Source organism: Phyllobates terribilis, unplaced genomic scaffold (genome assembly GCF_046119375.1).
Source record: "Phyllobates terribilis strain yellow unplaced genomic scaffold, ASM4611937v1 Scaffold_3__8_contigs__length_932513732, whole genome shotgun sequence".
Taxonomy (NCBI): domain Eukaryota; kingdom Metazoa; phylum Chordata; class Amphibia; order Anura; family Dendrobatidae; genus Phyllobates; species Phyllobates terribilis.
The window spans coordinates 775,128,198-775,147,025 of NW_027362763.1; the positions used below are offsets into that span (position 1 = coordinate 775,128,198).

The window sequence follows — 18,828 nt, forward strand, 5'->3', positions numbered from 1 at the left end:
TCCCAGACTCCAAAGACTCCAGCCTGTAGTTATATAGTCCGACATCCCCTTCCCTTTTCAGAGAACGAGGACATATATTTATTTTTAATTTCGGAGACCATGGAGGGGAGTCTAATGTGTCGCACTACCTGTATCTGCAGCTCCCTTGCAATCTGTCGAAGCTGTTGATAATCGAATAGATTATTGTAGGTTCTTTCTGCGATCCTATTAAGCGCGGAAACAAACTTCTTTGCTTGTGATCGATTACTCATTCCAGAGCCGTGCTGAGATCTGTTGAAATCTAATTTCCCAAACTCATCCGAATACGTTCCCAGTAGACTATAGGGGATAAAAACATTGATTTATGAAGAAAGAAAGTAACGATGGGATTACTCTCTGCAATCATAGCTAGAAATGACCACCAATAATAGTAATGACTAACATCAGCAAGGAAGCGGCAACATCTGCCCATCTTGCCCCTCTGAAACAACCAGCGCTCCCCACCACCCGTATGGTCTCCTCATGTGTCCCTGTGCACATATCCTTCCAGGGAATGAGGAACAGAACACATGATGCAAATAATACATTAGCAATAAATATTCTTCATGACCCATCCAATCACGTAACATATTCCCTAGGCTGGATACTACAAGGATGAACAAAGACAACCAGAAAATGTGAAGCAGAAAGGAAAAGTGAGTGGTAAGATGACTTTCTAGGGCTCTTATCTCTTTGTTCTAGTGAATACGGTAACATCGTAGTGATAAACAGTCAATGTCGGTGACGAAACATCCGGCTCATACACACGAGCGGATGCCTAATCTGCATGGAAAGTGCCCACATTACAACTCGGCGTACGTAGATACAGCAGTACATGTATAGTCCTGTTACACGTGTGGAAAACTGCATGTAAAAGATGGATTCTAAATATAATTGTGCCATGAAAGTTGTATGAACAGATCAAGGACTTTAATGGGGTTTTTCCATCTTATAAAGTGCATTTTGCTAGGACATGCCTTCACTTGGGACCCTCCCTGGTCCTGAGAGAGAAAAAGATGCTGCACTTTTGTAATTCTGAGTCTTCATCGAAGTTCTCCTGGTAAAGCAGCGCTCTCGGCCACCCGGCTGCTCTAGTAACTGCAGCTGGTCCTATCGACTTCAATGGGGCCATTCTGCAGTTCCCTGTACAATGCGATGCAGGAGTCAAAAAGAGTGAAGGGAACATATTGCTAAATTAGAGCAACTAGACCTCTGCAAGGAAACCAGTACCTTCCAAGAGAAGAAGAAAAGCTGAACTCAATGGGCCCGATTCATCAAGACCGGCGTCGTTCATACTTGTTCATTAATCTGTAGCTTCTGAAGAGTGGCGTGCACAACGCCAAAAATCTTACTCCAGTCAGGTACTGGAGTGTGATTTCTGAAGTAGGGAACACCACAGCTCATCATGAATTAGAGCTGTGACATTACGCCCCTGCCGTGCCTCGTCCCATCCAATCTCCTTCCATTTTGTCACAGTTGGAAAAACAGGCATGAAAAACGCCAATAGTAACAAAAATTTGGCGCAATTCCAATTTGCATCTAAATTTTGTGACTTTTCAAAGCTTTTACGCCAGAATTCTGGTGTGAAAGCTTTGATGAATCGGGCCCAATGTTTTTTTTACTTGTATAATCTGTTCATCAGACTCATGATCATTCTTGTATTTCCAATGTCCCAACTCTTCCTACTTTTATAACCGCTCTCATTAACAGTTTAGAAAAAGGTGTGTTTCTTATGAGAATGACATTCTATTTCAAAAATTATGTTTGCAGTTCTATAAGAAAAAGGAGTTGTCATTAACTAATCAGATGCAATGTATAAATTAATCAAGTAAAATTGAGAATGTGGAAAACTGGTTACCTGTATTTCATTATTTGCACCACATCTTCAGCGTCTTCTTTGGTGGCGTCTTCCCTCAGTTCTAATCTGGCCCGGGCCTGTGTAAAATACAAGACGTTTAACTTTTTGCAAATAAATTATCCTATAGTAATTTAATTAAATGTAACAGGAATAGAAGTGTGGACTACTATAGTCACATTTATGAAGACAACCTCTGCCCATATGCAATATTAGAAGGTATGGACATCATAGAGAGGTTTGTCAGCTTAGGACCCATCTCTATAAGCCTGAACAGAGAGCTCCTCTGTATAAGTAATCTGTGTTTGGGCACACAGAATCATAGCATGTTAGAGTTGGAGGGGACCTCCAGGGTCATCGTGTCCAACCCCCTGCTCTATGCAGGATTCACGAAGCCATCTCAGACAGATGTCTGTCCATCCTCTGTTTGAAGACTTCTATTGAAGGAGATCTCACCACCTTTCGGGGCAGTCTGTTCCACTCATTGATCATCCTCACTGTCAAAAAGTTTTTTCTAATATCTATTCTGTATCTTCTCCCTTTCAGTTTCAGTCCATTGCTTCTAGTCTTAGTCTTTCTTTGTGCAAATGAGAATAAGGATGATCCCTCTACACTGTGACATCCCTTCAGATATTTGTAGACAGCTATTAAGTCTCCTCTCAGTCTTCTTTTTTGCAAGCTAAAAATTGCCAGATCATTTAACCGTTCCACGTAGGACATAGTTTGCAGTCCGCTCACCATCCTGATAGCTCTTCTCTGACCTTGCTCCAGTTTTTCGATGTCTTTTTTAAAAAGGTGGTGCCCAGAACTGGACACAATTCTTTTATCACATGGACAGCTATTCATCTATTTGGCCACCATGTAATACTATAGACTGACTTTGGCTTCCCTGGCAAAATCAGATGTTTGCTGCTGGTGGAAGGAGAGAGACCCGGATCAGCCGACTGCCCTAATGGTGTCATTCTGAAAGTGATTGTCTCAGATGACTGCAAAAATAAGTTTGCTTTTGCTGTACTGGGAGAGCCAGGTATCTATCACTAGAGATGTAGACCGCTGTGCCAATATTTTGTTTTAATAATAGTAAACAAATATTGTATCATTGTGTAATTGTAATAATTGTGTAATTGTAATGTGGTGTTGTATCTGCACCTCTGTTAATCGTATTAAGGACTCCAGTTGTCTGGTTGTTATAGGAGTGCTGTCTATGCCCTGGTTCTGTTTCCTGAGCTCCAGGTAGAAGTTCTGGAGAACCTGAGCTGCATCCAGTGACAATTTTGGCTGGACATACTGTCGGGCATAACCAATGTACTTTCTTAACAGCTGATGTGGAATTGCATCAATATGTTCCCCGGGCCAAACCTAGAGAAAAACAAAGCAGCTTGTTATTTTCTTACATTACATTTATTAATTAGATGTTGTGTATATGGTTTGTATTGTATTATTTTACATTTAACAATACCTTTAATCTCTCTTTCAATGGCCTGTCAGAAGTCACCTCTAGGACAGAGATGTTGGAGTCCTGTGTGTCTGCCCGCGTTACACTCGCACCGCTTATAACGTGCTTGGACCCGGACCTCATGGCCATGACATGTTCTGACAGTAAATGATCGTGGTCTTCATTAGGGGTATCAAGCAGGATGAACACCAAATCAAACCGTGACAGTAAAGCGCTTCCCATTCTGCGGAACAAATAGCATCATCTTAGTAAATATCGCCATCTTAACATTACACATTTTCTGCAATAATATTATATAGTTTGGCCTCTCTCTACCACAGGTTATGATTGAGAGACGTGCAAGGGGAGCTGCCTGGGAGAGAACATGCCAAAAACATGTTCCCGAAGGTAAATGAACATTACAGGCATCATCTGCTTTTTATTGTCACAGTGAAGCATGAAACCTCAGCCTGCTCAATGCTCGGCAATAGGCTGTAGATGACCGGCCTTCTTCCACGATGAGCAGGGCACCTGATGATAGTTTTTTTTTATTTTCAGGAAGGTAATCATGATCTTAGAACTAGGTTTCTGTACTTCCTTCTGATGTGGAATGAACTTGATCTTAAAAAGCACCTGTATTTTTGCCAATTAAATGTCACGGGTGTGTCAGATGTGATAGACAGTGCCCTACAGTTGGTTGTAGGAGATCTCTTCGTTTGGCATTACAGACACCTTCTTAGATGTGTCTCACTCTATGACCCAGCAGCTACCTCCCTCCGGCTAACTGACACCCAGGCTTGGGTGTTTAAATACTTCCTGTTTGCTATAGGGAGGTGCTAGTGATATTCACATGACCCCTAGTGAAGGCTTGGAGCTGTTGCAATCTGCTTACTTCCTCTTTGGTGCTAAGAGGCCGTGTGTGTAATCTCTCTGAGGTCGGCTCAAGCTAAGTTACTTCCCCCGTGTCTGTCTCCCCTTGCTGTCTTTAGTTGTTAGTGGGGACTGACTAGCGCTCATCCCCTCCGTTCCCTAGGCAGACCCTAGCTCTAGGGAGATACAGAGTTTAAGGTTCCTGATCGGCGATTGGTGAGAAACCAATATAGGGACGGGAGGGAAGACAGGGTGATATCAGATCAGCCTAGGACGTCTCCACCTCCTCTTTCCTTAGTGTCTGGGCTCCCTTCCCCTCATCCCTTCGTGTTGCACTTTGTCTTTCCTACACTGTGCATGACATTAAAAGGGTTTTCTGCTTTATGCTCCAAGAGAAAAAGCCTGCAGTCTCTCTATGTAAATGCAGAATCATGACAGTGTGTGATGTGCACATGGTCACGATTCCCCTGTATGCCCTGAACAAGTTGGTGGTCACATGACAGCATGAATGTGATTTGCATACTTGCGCTCATGTGCTGACTAGTTTCATCTGGTTTCTCTAATATAATAGAACTGAAAGAATGCAAATCGCATACATGTGGTCCCATGACCGCCCACACGCTCAGGGATTACAGGGGAATCGTGATACTGCACACTGTCACGATTCGGCCTTCTGATGTCACATAGAGCAACTGTAGACTTTTCACTTCAGCCCAGAAAACCCCATTAAAATCAGATACTAATATATATTATTTTTTTATTTTCTGATTGTTAATTTTTATTCTATTTTCTGTACATGAGGACGGGGGCTGCCATCTTGCCGGAGTTGCAGTTAAAACGGTATTTCCATTGTGATATTTATGGCAGAACAACACAATAGGTGATAGATTTGGGTCAGAGCTTTGGAACGTGCATTTATCTTGAGAACTGGAATGGAGAGGCGGCTGCACATGCACGGCTCTCTCTATTTGTTTCTAAGGGAATTCCAAAAATTAGCTAGCATGCCCCTGCTAGAGAGCATCTTACAGAAAATGTCCTCATCATTTATTTCTTATGTCTTCTGGACAGTTAGGAAACATTTAGTAAAAATAAGTGGTGTTCTGACACATATGACATATAGCAATATCTTTTATCAGCTTGAAGTCGCATCAATTGACCTGTAGGTGTCACTGTTGCAATGGTTTTGCTTCATTCTACTGGCTAACACGGTACAAAAATATATGTTTTCCTTGTAGGTAAGGAATACAATTACACACGTGGTCAAAATTGTAGGTACCCCTCGTTTAATGAAAGAAAAACCCACAATAGTCACAGAAATAACTTGAATCTGACAAACCTTTTGATGCAATCAGTGCAATCAAACGATTCCTGTAACTGTCAATGAGACTTCTGCACCTCTCGACAGGTATTTTGGCCACTCCTCATGAGCAAACTGCTCCAGTTGTCTCGTGTTTGAAGGCTGCCTTTTCCAGACGGCATGTTTCAGCTCTTTCCAAAGATGCTCAATAGGATTTAGGTCAGGGCTCATAGAAGGCCACTTCACAATAGTGCAATGTTTTCCTCTTAGCCATTCTTGGGTGTTTTTAGCTGTGTGTTTTGGGTCATTATCCTGTTGCAAGACCCATGACCGGCGACTGAGACCAAGCTTTCTCACACTAGGCAGCACATTTCTCTCTACAATCCCTTGATAGTCTTGAGATTTCATTGTACCCTGCACAGATTCAAGACACCCTGTGCCAGATGCAGCAAAGCAGCCCCAGAACATAACAGAGCCTCCACCATGTTTCACAGTAGGGACAGTGTTCTTTTCTTGATATGCTTCATTTTTCCATCTGTGAACATAGAGCTGATGTGCCTTGCCAAAAAACTTCCATTTTTGTCTCATCTGTCCATAGGACATTCTCCCAGAAGCTTTGTGGCTTGTCAACATGTAGTCTGGTAAATTTCAGTCTGGCTTTTTTATGATTTTTTTTTAACAGTGGTGTTCTCCTTGGTCGTCTCCCACAAAGTCCACTTTGGATCAAAACAACGACGGATGGTGCGATCTGACACTGATGTTCCATGAGCATGAAGTTCACCTTTAATCTCTTTAGAAGTTATCCTGGGTTCTTTTGTTACCATTCGTATTATCCATCTCTTTGATTTGTCATCAATTTTCATCCTGCGGCCACATCCATGGAAGTTGGCTACAGTCCCATGGATCTTAAATTTCTGAATAATATGTGCAACTGTATTCACAGGAACATCAAGCTGCTTGGAGGTGGTCTTATAACCTTTACCTTTAACATGCTTGTCTATAATTGTCTTTCTAATCTCCTGAGACAACTCTTTCCTTTGCTTCCTCTGGTCCATGTTGAGTGTGGTACACACCATGTCACCAAACAGCACAGAGTATCTGAAGCCCCATATACAGGCCCACTGACTGATTACAAGATTGTAGACACCTGTGATGCTAATTAGTGGACACAACTTGATTTAACACAGAGGTCTCAAACATGCGGCTCCTGAGGCTGCTTTATGCGGCCCGCAGGCACCACAGAGTCAGACCCCTTGATGATCCCGACCTGGTCCAGGAGGAAACCCCGACAGCAGAACTGCATTGCCGCTCACTGCGCAGAGACAGTCTCCCAGCACAGCATTACCAATGACAGCCACCGGCTAATCAGAGGCCAGCAGCTGACATTTGCGAGCCGGCGCAGTGGCGTATGACGTCACTGCAATCGATGGGGGACATAGCCACAGCATGGGGACATCGATGGCGGACATAGCCACAGCATGGGGACATCGATGGTGGACATAGCCGCAGCATGGGGACATCGATGGTGGACATAGCCACAGCATGGGGACATCGATGGGGGGACATAGCCACAGCATGAGGACATCGATGGGGGACATAGCCACAGCATGGGGACATCGATGGGGGACATAGCCACAAGATCAGGACCTGGATGGGGACATGGCCACAAGATCAGGACCTGGATGGGGACATATCTACAATATGGGGACATATCTACAATATGGGGACCTGGATGGGGACATATCTATAATACGGGGACATACCTACAATATGCGGACCTGGATGGGGACATAGCTACAATATGGGGACCTGGATGGAGACATATCTACAATATGGGGACCTGGATGGGGACATATCTCTAATATGGGGACATATCTACAATATGAGGACCTGGATGGCGACATATCTATAATATGGGGACATACCTACAATATGCGGACCTGGATGGGGACATAGCTACAATATGGGGACCTGGATGGAGACATATCTACAATATGTGGACCTGGATGGGGACATATCTCTAATATGGGGACATATCTACAATATGAGGACCTGGATGGCGACATATCTATAATATGGGGACATACCTACAATATGCGGACCTGGATGGGGACATAGCTACAATATGGGGACCTGGATGGAGACATATCTACAATATGGGGGCAGATCTACAATATGGGGACCTGGATGGGGACATAGCCACAATATGGGGACCAGTATGGGCACATTACTACAAGATGGGGACCGGGATGGGGCACATTACTACAAGATGGAGACCAGGATGGGGCACATTACTACAAGATGAGGACCAGGATGGGCACATTACTACAATATGGGTAACAGGATGGGCACATTACTACAATATGGGGAACAGGATGGGCACATTACTACAATATGGGGAACGTGATGGGCACATTACTACAAGATTAGAACCAGGATGGGCACATTACTACAAGATTAGGACCAGGATGGGGCACATTACTACAAGATGGGGAACGGGATGGGCACATTACTACAAGATGGGGACCAGGATGGGGCACATTACTACAAGATGGGGAACAGGATGGGCACATTACTACAAGATGAGGACCAGGATGGGCACATTACTACAATATGGGGAACAGGATGGGCACATTACTACAAGATGGGGAACAGGATGGGCACATTACTACAAGATGGGGAACGGGATGGGCACATTACTACAAGATGGGGAACGGGATGGGCACATTACTACAATATGGGGAACAGGATGGGCACATTACTACAATATGGGGAACAGGATGGGCACATTACTACAATATGGGGAACAGGATGGGCACATTACTACAATATGGGGAACAGGATGGGCACATTACTACAATATGGGGAACAGGATGAGCACATTACTACAATATGGGGAACAGGATGGGCACATTACTACAATATGGGGAACAGGATGGGCACATTACTACAAGATTAGAACCAGGATGGGCACATTACTACAAGATTAGGACCAGGATGGGCACATTACTACAAGATTAGGACCAGGATGGGCACATTACTACAAGATTAGGACCAGGATGGGCACATTACTACAAGATTAAGGCCAGGATGGGGCACATTATTACAAGATGGGGAACGGGATGGGCACATTACTACAAGATGGGGAACGGGATGGGCACATTACTACAAGATGGGGAACGGGATGGGCACATTTCTACAAGATTAGGACCAGAATGGGCACATTACTACAAGATTAGGACCAGGATGGGCACATTACTACAAGATTAGGACCAGGATGGGCACATTACTACAAGATGGGGAATGGGATGGGCACATTACTACAAGATGGGGACCGGGATGGGGCACATTACTACAAGATGGGGACCAGGATGGGGCACACTACTACAAGATGAGGACCAGGATGGGCACATTACTACAATATGGGGAACAGGATGGGCACATTACTACAATATGGGGAACAGGATGGGCACATTACTACAATATGGGGAACGTGATGGGCACATTACTACAAGATTAGAACCAGGATGGGCACATTACTACAAGATTAGGACCAGGATGGGCACATTACTACAAGATTAGGACCAGGATGGGCACATTACTACAAGATTAGGACCAGGATGGGGCACATTACTACAATATGGGGAACGGGATGGGCACATTACTACAAGATGGGGAACGGGATGGGCACATTTCTACAAGATTAGGACCAGAATGGGCACATTTCTACAAGATTAGGACCAGGATGGGCACATTACTACAAGATTAGGACCAGAATGGGCACATTACTACAATATTAGGTCCAGGATGGGCACATTACTACAAGATTAGGACCAGTATGGGCACATTACTACAAGATTAGGACCAGGATGGGGCACATTACTACAAGATGGGGACCAGGATGGGGAGCATTACTGCAAGAAGAGGAGCAGTATGGGACATTACTACAAGATGAGGACAAGGATGGGGCACATTACTACAAAATAAGGACCAGGATGGAGAACATTACTGCAAAATGTTTGCCAGAATTACTATTTGGTGCTAATTGTAAGACAATATTAATGTATGTGGCCAATTTGGGGAATCAAAATTGTAAACGTCAAAAAAAAAATAATTTAAAAATAAAGGATGAAAAATATTTTGGCACTAAAAATGCAGCTTTATATATAAACTAAAGTAAATACAAAAAAGTGCACGTTTATTATCGCCACATCCATTACGACCCAAGCTATAAAAAAATAAAATAAACAAGACAAAAATGTTCAAAAGGTGCATGACAGCGTTCTGCTACGATCCAGCCTGCCATCTCAATGTAGCAGAGCTGGAGCATTGTGGGAACCATGGATGCGCCATTTCTGGGGCGGCTGACGGCTGGTGTTTCTAGCCTGGGAGGGGGCCAATATTCATGGCACCCTTCCAGGGCTATTAATATCAGCCCCCAGCTGTCTGCCTAGGCTTTGCTAGCTATTAAAATAGGGGGACCCCACGTAATTTTTTTGGGGGGTCCCCCATTTTAATAGCTAGTAAAGGCTAGGTATTCAGCTGGGGGCTGATATTAGTAGCCTGGGAAGCTCCGTGGGTATTACCCCCTTCCCAGGCTTCAAACATCTGCCCCAGCCGTCTGCTTAACCTCCGCTAGAGACTAAAATTACGGGGAACCCCACGCCAATTTTTTTTATATAAATCCTTTATTTTAACACTAAATGACAAGTACAGTAACGAACACTGTCACTGTACTTATTATATATGTGACTGACATGTTTCTATCTATCTAATCTATGTGTGATGCTCTATTCTTTCTGTTCTAAATTGTCGGATACCGATGTTATAACTGTATGCAGCTGCTGAATTTCTGGCTTTTTTAAAGAGACGGGTGCGTGAAAATCGGAGGGCACTACTGTGTTCCGAGTGCCCTGCAATGTTTTTCATGCACCCTCCTATATACCCTGCCTGTCTGCCTATATGTTCTGCCTCCCTGCCTGACATGTTTCATTGAGCACTGTTCCCATCGATATGGGCAATTTTTGACCTTCTGCAGACCGCCGGGGGGGACCGCCAGAAAAATGCTCGAGTTTCCCATAGATTTACATTAGGCTCGTTGCTCAGGTCAAGCACCCGAGTATTCCAATGTGCTCGACCCGAGCAACGAGTACCCGAGCATTTTAGTGCTCGCTCATCACTAATTTAGACACAACAGAAGTTACGTAAATCACTTAGATGTAGGTCAGTATTCATACCCCGTGAACATTTCCACATTTTTTAACGTTACACCCACAAACTGAAATGTATTTTATTGGGATTTTATGTGATATACCAACACAAAGTAGCAAATATTTGTGAAGTGTAAAGGAAATTATACATGGTTTCTAAATATTTAAAACATATAAAGCTGAAAATTGTGACGTGCATGAGAATTCAGCCAAGTCTATTCTTTATAGGACCACCTTTCTCTGGAATTACTGCTGTAAGTCTTTTGGGTATGTCTCTACCAGCTTTACACATCTGGAAGCTGAAAAATGTTGCTCTTCTTTATAAACTAGCTCTAGCTCAATGAGATTGGATGGAGGCGTCTGTGAACAGTACTGTTCAAGTCTTGTCACAGATTTTCAATGAGATTTAGGCATGGACTGCGAATGGATCATTCATACACATGAATATGGTTTGATCTTAACCATCTATTGTAGCTCTGGCAGTATGTTTAGGGTTGTTGTCCTGCTGGAAGGTGAACCTACGCTCCAGTCGCAGGTCTTTTACAGCTTCTAACAGGTTTTCCTCCAGGATTTCCCAGTATTTAGCTCCATCCATCTTCTCATCAACTCTGACAAGCTTCCCTGTCTCTGCTGAAGAAAAGCATCCCCACACCATGATGCTGCCACCACCATGTTTGATGATGGGGATGGTGTTTTCAGAGTGATGTGCAGTGTTAGTTTTCTACCACACATAGCGTTTTGCATTTAGCCCAAAAACTTCTACTTTGGTTTCATCTGACCAGGACACTTTCTTCCACATGCTAGCTGTGTCCCCTATATGGCTTTTTGTTATCTGCAAACGGGGCTTCTTATTGCTTGCTTTCAAAAATGGCTTTCTTCTTGCCACTCTTCCATAATGGCCAGATTTGTGAAGTATACAGATAACAGTTGTCCTTGGTAGGTTTGCAGTTGCACCATACTCCTTCCATTTTTGAGTGGTGGATTGAACAATGCTCAATGAGATGTTCAGAGCTTGGGCAATATTTTTATAACCAAACCCTGCTTTACTCTTTTCCACAACTTTATCCCTGACCTGTCTAGTGTGTTCCTTGGTTTTCATGATGCTGTTTGATCCCTAATGTTCTCAAACAAACCTCTAAGGCCTTCAGAGAACAGGTGTAGTTATACTGAAAATAAAATTACACACAGGTGGACTCAGGATTTTATTTAGGGGCATCAGACAACAGGGTGCTGAATACAAATGCTCGGCACAATTTTGAAATTTATATTTTTATAATATTTAGAAAACGATGTATCATTTCAACACACTTCCTACTTTGTTTTGGTATCACATAACCTCCAAATAAAAAAACATTTAAGTTTGTGCGTGTAATGTGATAAAATGTGGACAAGCTCACGGACTATGAGTACTTTTTTTAGGAACTGTACATAAAGGGAGGATAATGCTAGCTCCACGACGCTTTGGATTATTACTCCTTGATCAACTAGGGAAACTTATGAGAATACTAGGATCTGTCACGAGATTTGATGGTCATTAATACCTCTTAAAGGGGTTGTACGGTTTAAAGTTTTATGTGGCTATTTGGTTGCAGATGTATAAAATATCACTCACAGCTGTTCTTCACCCTCCCCATGTCCAGCATGGCCTTTTCACAGCTACTTCAGTGTTTGTTGATGGGCTTCAATGGTAATATCACATCTACAGTGCACGTGACCTCTGCAACCATCACTGGGAGCCAATACAGACAGCACAAATTACTGAGCCCAGTGACTAGCTGCAGCGGTGATGTGCACTGTAGACATGACATCACTGTTGCAGCCAATGAACAAAGCCTGGAACAGCGGCAGAGTGGTAGAGCTGGACCCAGGGAGGGTGAGTAACAGCTATGAGTGTTATGTTATATGTCTGCAACCCTATGGCCATAAAAGTGATTTATACCAGACAAGGCTTTATCATGTGACGTCATACAGGGTGAGAAGCAGCATTGGATTATGTATAAATGTAGACATAGAGCCACTCAGCAGCAGGACGTCCTTGATATTTCTGTAGAGGACTCATTCTTCAAATATGTATTACAATTTGTAGCAACAGGTAATTGTTGCAGATAATGTTTCCCCTCCTCCAATATTGCAGCCTTATCACTTACTTCAGGTTCTCCGACACAGTCTTGCCTTTGTTGTAGTGTCCTCCTACTGGATTGGCAGCAGCAATGATAGACGTCCTGGCTGGTAAACTGCAGACAATCCCAGCTTTGGCAAGACTAATGCTTTGTTGCTCCATGGCTTCCAATAAAGCTTGGTGTTGGTTACCCATTTTATCAAATTCATCTATTCCACATATCCCTGAATGTGAAGAGCAGAAGAACGACTCAACGAAAGCAGGAGTGTATTGCAGAACATGTGCATACGACATATAGAAACTTATAAAAAGTGATTTGTTTAACAAAATGTATAAATCTTCTTTAAAGGGTATCTGTCACCAGGTTTTTATTTTGTAATCAGAGCACAGCATGATGTAGGGACAGAGACACTGATTATAGTTATGCATCACTTACTAGGCTGTGTTTTGCTGCTTCAATACAATTGGTGTTTTATCAGCAAGAAATTATCACTGCAGGACAACTTGTATTGTGCCTCCTAGTCAAATCACGCTTCCAGCACTGACTAGCCGCTCTCAGTCACTATACAATGTACACAGAAAGCTGTGGTGTGGGCGGATTATACACAGCTCTATTACTGAGCTCTGCTAGATCTGCAGCAGAAAAAACTGTGACTCACAAATGCTGCACCCAGTAAACTAAGTGATACATCGCTGGAATCAGGGTATCTGTCCTTACCTCATTGTGCTGTCAGACTACATAGTAAAAACCCTGCTGACAGATTGACCTTTAATCATTTGGATGATCTACAGGAATAAGGAATCTCAAGGAGGTGAATGCTGCAATATTAATGCAGTAAGCATGTCCCCAATCAGGATTTCCCCTAGTACAGAGGCTGAGAACATCCAATACATCTGCCACTGTGCAGGCAAGTTCATTTTGTTTTCTAAAACAGTATAAAAAAATAAAAAAAATGTGAACACAATTGCCAAAAACATCATAAGGCTAAGTGCCCATGATGCAGAAATGCTGCATATTTTTTACGCTTCTCCCTGGCAGGAAAAACGCATGCAGATTTTACATGCGGTTTTCCCGCCAGGTAGAAGCATTTGTGAAGCGTCTTTGCATGCATTTCTGCATGTGGGTTATCAAGCGCTTTTCCAAGCGGTTTTAGCATCACTTGGAAAAGTGCTTGACAAGTTGGACATCGGTAGGTGAGTATAAACTTTATTTTTTATTTTAAATTCTGTTTTTTACAGTTTCTATGGTACCCAGGTCAGGATGAGAGTCTCCTCTTCTCCAGACTTGGGTACCATCTGCACATTGAACCGTGTGATATCCGCATGTGCAAATGCAGTGATGCGGATGTCACACGGTCCAATGCAAGTCAATGGCGGCGATTACGCTGCGTGTCTGCAAAATTAATGGACATGCTGCGGATTTTTGAGCGCAGCATAAACGCTGCGGAAAAATCCGCAGCATGGGCATTGAAAGTGCGGCTTGTCATTTGGGACCATGGGGTGCGGATTACCAAGCGTTTCCCAAGCGTTTATGCTGCGTAAATTCCGCTACGTGGGCACCCAGCCTAAGAGCACTTTTTGGCTCACATCTGGTCCATAAAAGCCTATGGCTATCTTCAGCATATAATGTGGGAGGATGTCAGGAGTTTATCCTGGATGTACACACTACTTGAGCTCAAAGTGTACCTGTAGTTTCTGGTAACTTCAGAAAGTTACTTTTTAAGATCTTCCTGCTAGTATATTTTTTTATAATTAGGAGGTACAACTTTTTATTTGTGGCAAACATAATACCTTGATCTCCTAAAACAAGTGCTCCAGCTTCCAAACCAAAATCTCCTGTTGCACTGTCTCTGGATAAAGTTACAGTCAGTCCAGACGTCGTAGTGGTGTTTCCGCATACATAAATGCCACGAGGTGCGACATTACACACAGCCTATAAAACACATATGTTATGCATATATCACACTATTAGTATTTTTTGTTTTCAATGATTCTGAGTCTAAAATATATCTAAGCATTAGCTATTATTTTTGACTCCTTCCCTGAAGAGTATACTGCGTGAAAAAAATGGTGCATGAGCAGTGTCATCATGACCCTGCTGGAGGTTTTCTTTAAAACCTAATGAGTGCCATCATAGTTGTCTGCTCAGTAATCAAGAGTATAAAGGCCGTCGATACCTGTAACATCTGACTTTTTCCTAATCCAGGGTCTCCAACAACAAGAACATGAGGGTCTCCTCGAATTGGAATCCTGTTTTTGTCATCCACGTATTTCTGGCAACCTCCAAAAAGTGCAAGTAACAGACCAGCTTTAACCACCTAAAAGAAAAGAAAAATATATATTTCATTAGTTAAAAATATTAAAGGGGTTGCCCCACAATCACAATTTACCATCTAAGAGATAGTTAATAAGTTGCCAATCGCTGGGGGTCCCACAACTGAGACCCTTACAAATTATGTTCGTCGGGGTCCAATGTTTTCCTTTAGAAAGAATTATTTTCAAAAATATTGAAATGAGGGCTCAGGACCCGCTACACTTTTAAGGGGGGCAAAAATACCAAAAATACAAGATAGAGAAACTATTATCTGAGACTGAGATTTTCTTAAAGTGACATTATTAAAATGGTTTTATGTCCTTATGATATTGGTAAACTATCCTGAGAACAGGTCATCAATATCAGATCAGTAGGGGTCTGACACCTGGTACCCCCCACCGATAAGCTGCATTCAGCTTCAGATGTAAGCAATAAAGAGTGCTGTATGCTGTGTAAAGGCCACTGTAGAGATCTACAGATCAGCTCCTTTTCACTTCAATAGGAGCCAAAGTTACAGTTCAGATAATATTGGACGCTTATTTTTGGGCACCATGTTTTCCGGGGCATGCAGCATTGTTTTGGCTTCTCCTGTAGGGAAAGATGCTGGCTGTCGAGGAGTGAGAATAACTATTAGTCGGTCAACTAGAGACTGCCCTGATAGTGAATGCTATCACAGAATGCTATGGTTATGTTATTTTTTACCAATGATTCCAGAAAACTGGAAGGATTGCAATTTCCCCCAATGGTCTGTCACAGGTTTACCGCGACTGAGAGGGACCAGGAGACCACAGCGTCTGATTTCATGTACTCATGCACTGATCAGAAGCACTTCTCCTTCATATTCAACGGTGCAGGTTTCTGTTAGCAGTACAGGGGTTAATCTGTTCAGCATGGAGTCTCTGAAGCTTTCCAGCTTGAATGATCTCAGCTGTTCAGTGTTGGCCACTCCCCTCTTCTATATATACTCGCCTCCGGCCATCTGGATTGCCAGTGTTAAGTCTTGTACTGCCTGGTGAGGAGTGGAGGAGTCAGTTGTTGGTAGAGGCATTTGGAGTGCTTGTCTTTGACTGTTGCTAGGTGTTTAGGCTGTGTGCAATTCCTCATCCTCTTATATGGTTTTCCTCCCTTTTCTCCCCAGTGTTCCTTTCTCTTTTCTGTGAGTGCATATTTTTATGACTGCCATTTTCATTCATCCCTGTTTGTCCTTCCTTGTTTGTCTGGTTAATATATATACATACACTATTCCTCCACACTTCCCTGGGTGGGGGAGAGGGACAGACATAGGGCGGATTCAAGAGTTCAGCAAGGTATGTGACCCCAGCATCTTCACCATCAGAAGTAATCTGGGGAGCAAGGATAGCTAGGACGCCCCTAGCGTTAGGGACAGGGGAGGAGCCCTTGGTAATCTGACAACGGAATCATGACACTAATTCATTTCTTCTTTATGTGTTTCACATATAGGTCATAATGCTTTCATGGATATATTTAGATAATCTTACCTCGTGTCCATATATCGTAGGGCAAAGTGAGCTGAAATACAAAGAAAAATGACAATGAGACAAACAAAGTAATGAATTCTGATGGCCAATATTACTGATAGTGCTGCTCACTGGGGCAGTGCATTTAGTAAATGGTTTCCAAACAGAAAACATGTGTGTACAGGTGAAAACTAAGAGTAGCCATCACCTTATATAACCAACAAATAAAGTTGCACTCTGTAGCGCTGTAACATGCAAACATGAAATATATGAAATTTGATTATATATAGAGATGGCTACTCTTAGTTTGCACCTGTACACACCCGTTTTCTGTTTGGAAGTGACCGTCAGTCTTTGATATTTGTATAAATAGGCTCTCTGACTGAGCTCTCCACCCATCAACCTCTGGTGCTTTTAATCACAGCATGATCTTACTTTCCCATTTAAATGTAAGCTATCAGCCCAGGAGAGGAATCACATTAGTTTACATGATCTAGTGCTACAGAATGCAACTTTATTTCTTGGTACATGTGGAGAAGGGCTGAGAAGGACTGAGACCCGGCTAATTGACACCCAGCCATGGGGAAATACTTGAATGTAATGTCCAGCTCAACGTAAAAGCAGGCCACAGAGTGCAAAAAAACTGAAACAAAAAACCTAACTTAGAATTTCAGTTCATCTCTTAAGGTTTTTGTTTCAGTTTGTTTGCACTTAGTGCATTAAAAGTGTGGCCTCTCTTTTCTTTGAGCTGGACATTACATTCATGTTGTTCCCCATGGCTGGGTGTCCATTATCCGGTCTCACTCCTTCTCAGCACTTATCGACATGTATGTCACTTGACACATGGTAAGGTTTTAATACCGGAGGTTAGGACCGACCTAAATAGGGTCACCGTGACGTGGTGGGAAAGCTAATACGTTTTATTGATCAAAATTATGATAACTAAGCACTCTATATTATTTTCATGCACTATTACTTTTTATTAATTTACTGCAGGGTATTTGCTTATTTTGGTTTTATCTTCGGTTTTGTCTGTTTAGTGACCAGTGTGAACATGCGCCTATACGCTGTATGCACACCAACTTATATTCCAGTTCATCTCTTTTTAATTATGGAAAGATAACAAGGTTTTCTTGGCCGGCAGTTTGTAACGTTGGTCCAGTTGTCCATTAAAAGTTTTGATAGTGTTATGGGGTATGCTCCATTCTTTTGGGGAAGCAACTTTCCCTTTATATGGAAGAAAAACTACATGTAAATATGACACGAATGCTGCTTACATGTAGCAGGAGGTCTGTCTTTGAGCTCACCGATTTGCTGCAGGACAGTCAACGTAACGTCAGCGCAGCAGACAATAACAGGAGCAGCAGCAGAAACTCTTTGTCGGACCCGGGGAGGGTGATCAAGGCCCAGTTTATTTGTTTTTAACAAATTGAAGCTGGGAAACATTTCCAAAACAGAAAACCACTTAAATCATCAAAATAAAGTGACACAGACCCTATTTTCTTACACAGGTGAACTTTACAATAAGTTGTGTAGGTGAAGGTCTGCACTGAATATCACTCGTCAGTAAATCGTCCCATCTGTCAGGACGGATGATGATATAACAGCTGAATGTTTCTTAGCAGAGCAAGCTTCTACCAAGCAAAATGAAGCTAAATAATTCATCATTAACATCAGTAAGAAGAAGGCTGTAGAAATATTAAGAGAAACACACTTACTGGACTATTAATTTTAGGAGACTCTCCTGAGACTGGATCTCCCGAATAGCGTAGAGGTCTTTTAAGGAGAAGTCCATGGAAGCTCCATGGGTGGCGCTCTCGTCTGTCTCTTTCCCTTTGTGGCCTTTGCTGTTGCAGACAGAATTTGCCTCGATGTATAATAGGAACATACATTTATTATTTTTGTTTTTAAATCCTCCTATTCACAAGATGAGAGATAAAGAAAGTGATATATTATTTAGATACATTTTATACAGGTTTATTATGCCACTTATATGTAGTACGTGAAATGTACAGAAACTAATTTTGGAAGGTTCTGGTTCTACTTGTGGAGATCCAGCTGGTGTATGGAGTCCAACAGGCAATGCTTCATGGCAATAGCATGCAAATTAAAGGGGTTATCCAGTACTTTAATATTGATGGCCCATCCTGGTCGCTGGTGGTGCGACACCCGACAAACCCACCGATCAGCTGTTCCTCGGTTATGCACATCTGCCCCTATTTGGATGAATAG

The 18,828-nt window shown here is 42.6% G+C and overlaps 1 protein-coding gene across 1 annotated transcript in view; it reads right to left on the bottom strand.

The window, feature by feature from the left end:
* Positions 1-18,828, bottom strand: part of LOC141257582 (DNA helicase MCM8-like) — a 43,784-nt gene that overhangs the window by 2,753 nt on the left and 22,203 nt on the right. The window contains exons 10-18 of the mRNA XM_073672257.1: positions 18,315-18,513; positions 16,618-16,648; positions 14,982-15,122; positions 14,596-14,737; positions 12,833-13,028; positions 3,333-3,552; positions 3,023-3,232; positions 1,877-1,953; positions 129-318 (exon numbers count right to left, since the gene is read on the bottom strand). Of these exons, the coding sequence (XP_073528358.1) occupies positions 129-318; positions 1,877-1,953; positions 3,023-3,232; positions 3,333-3,552; positions 12,833-13,028; positions 14,596-14,737; positions 14,982-15,122; positions 16,618-16,648; positions 18,315-18,513 (1,406 nt within the window). The remainder of the gene's footprint in view (positions 1-128; positions 319-1,876; positions 1,954-3,022; positions 3,233-3,332; positions 3,553-12,832; positions 13,029-14,595; positions 14,738-14,981; positions 15,123-16,617; positions 16,649-18,314; positions 18,514-18,828) is intronic.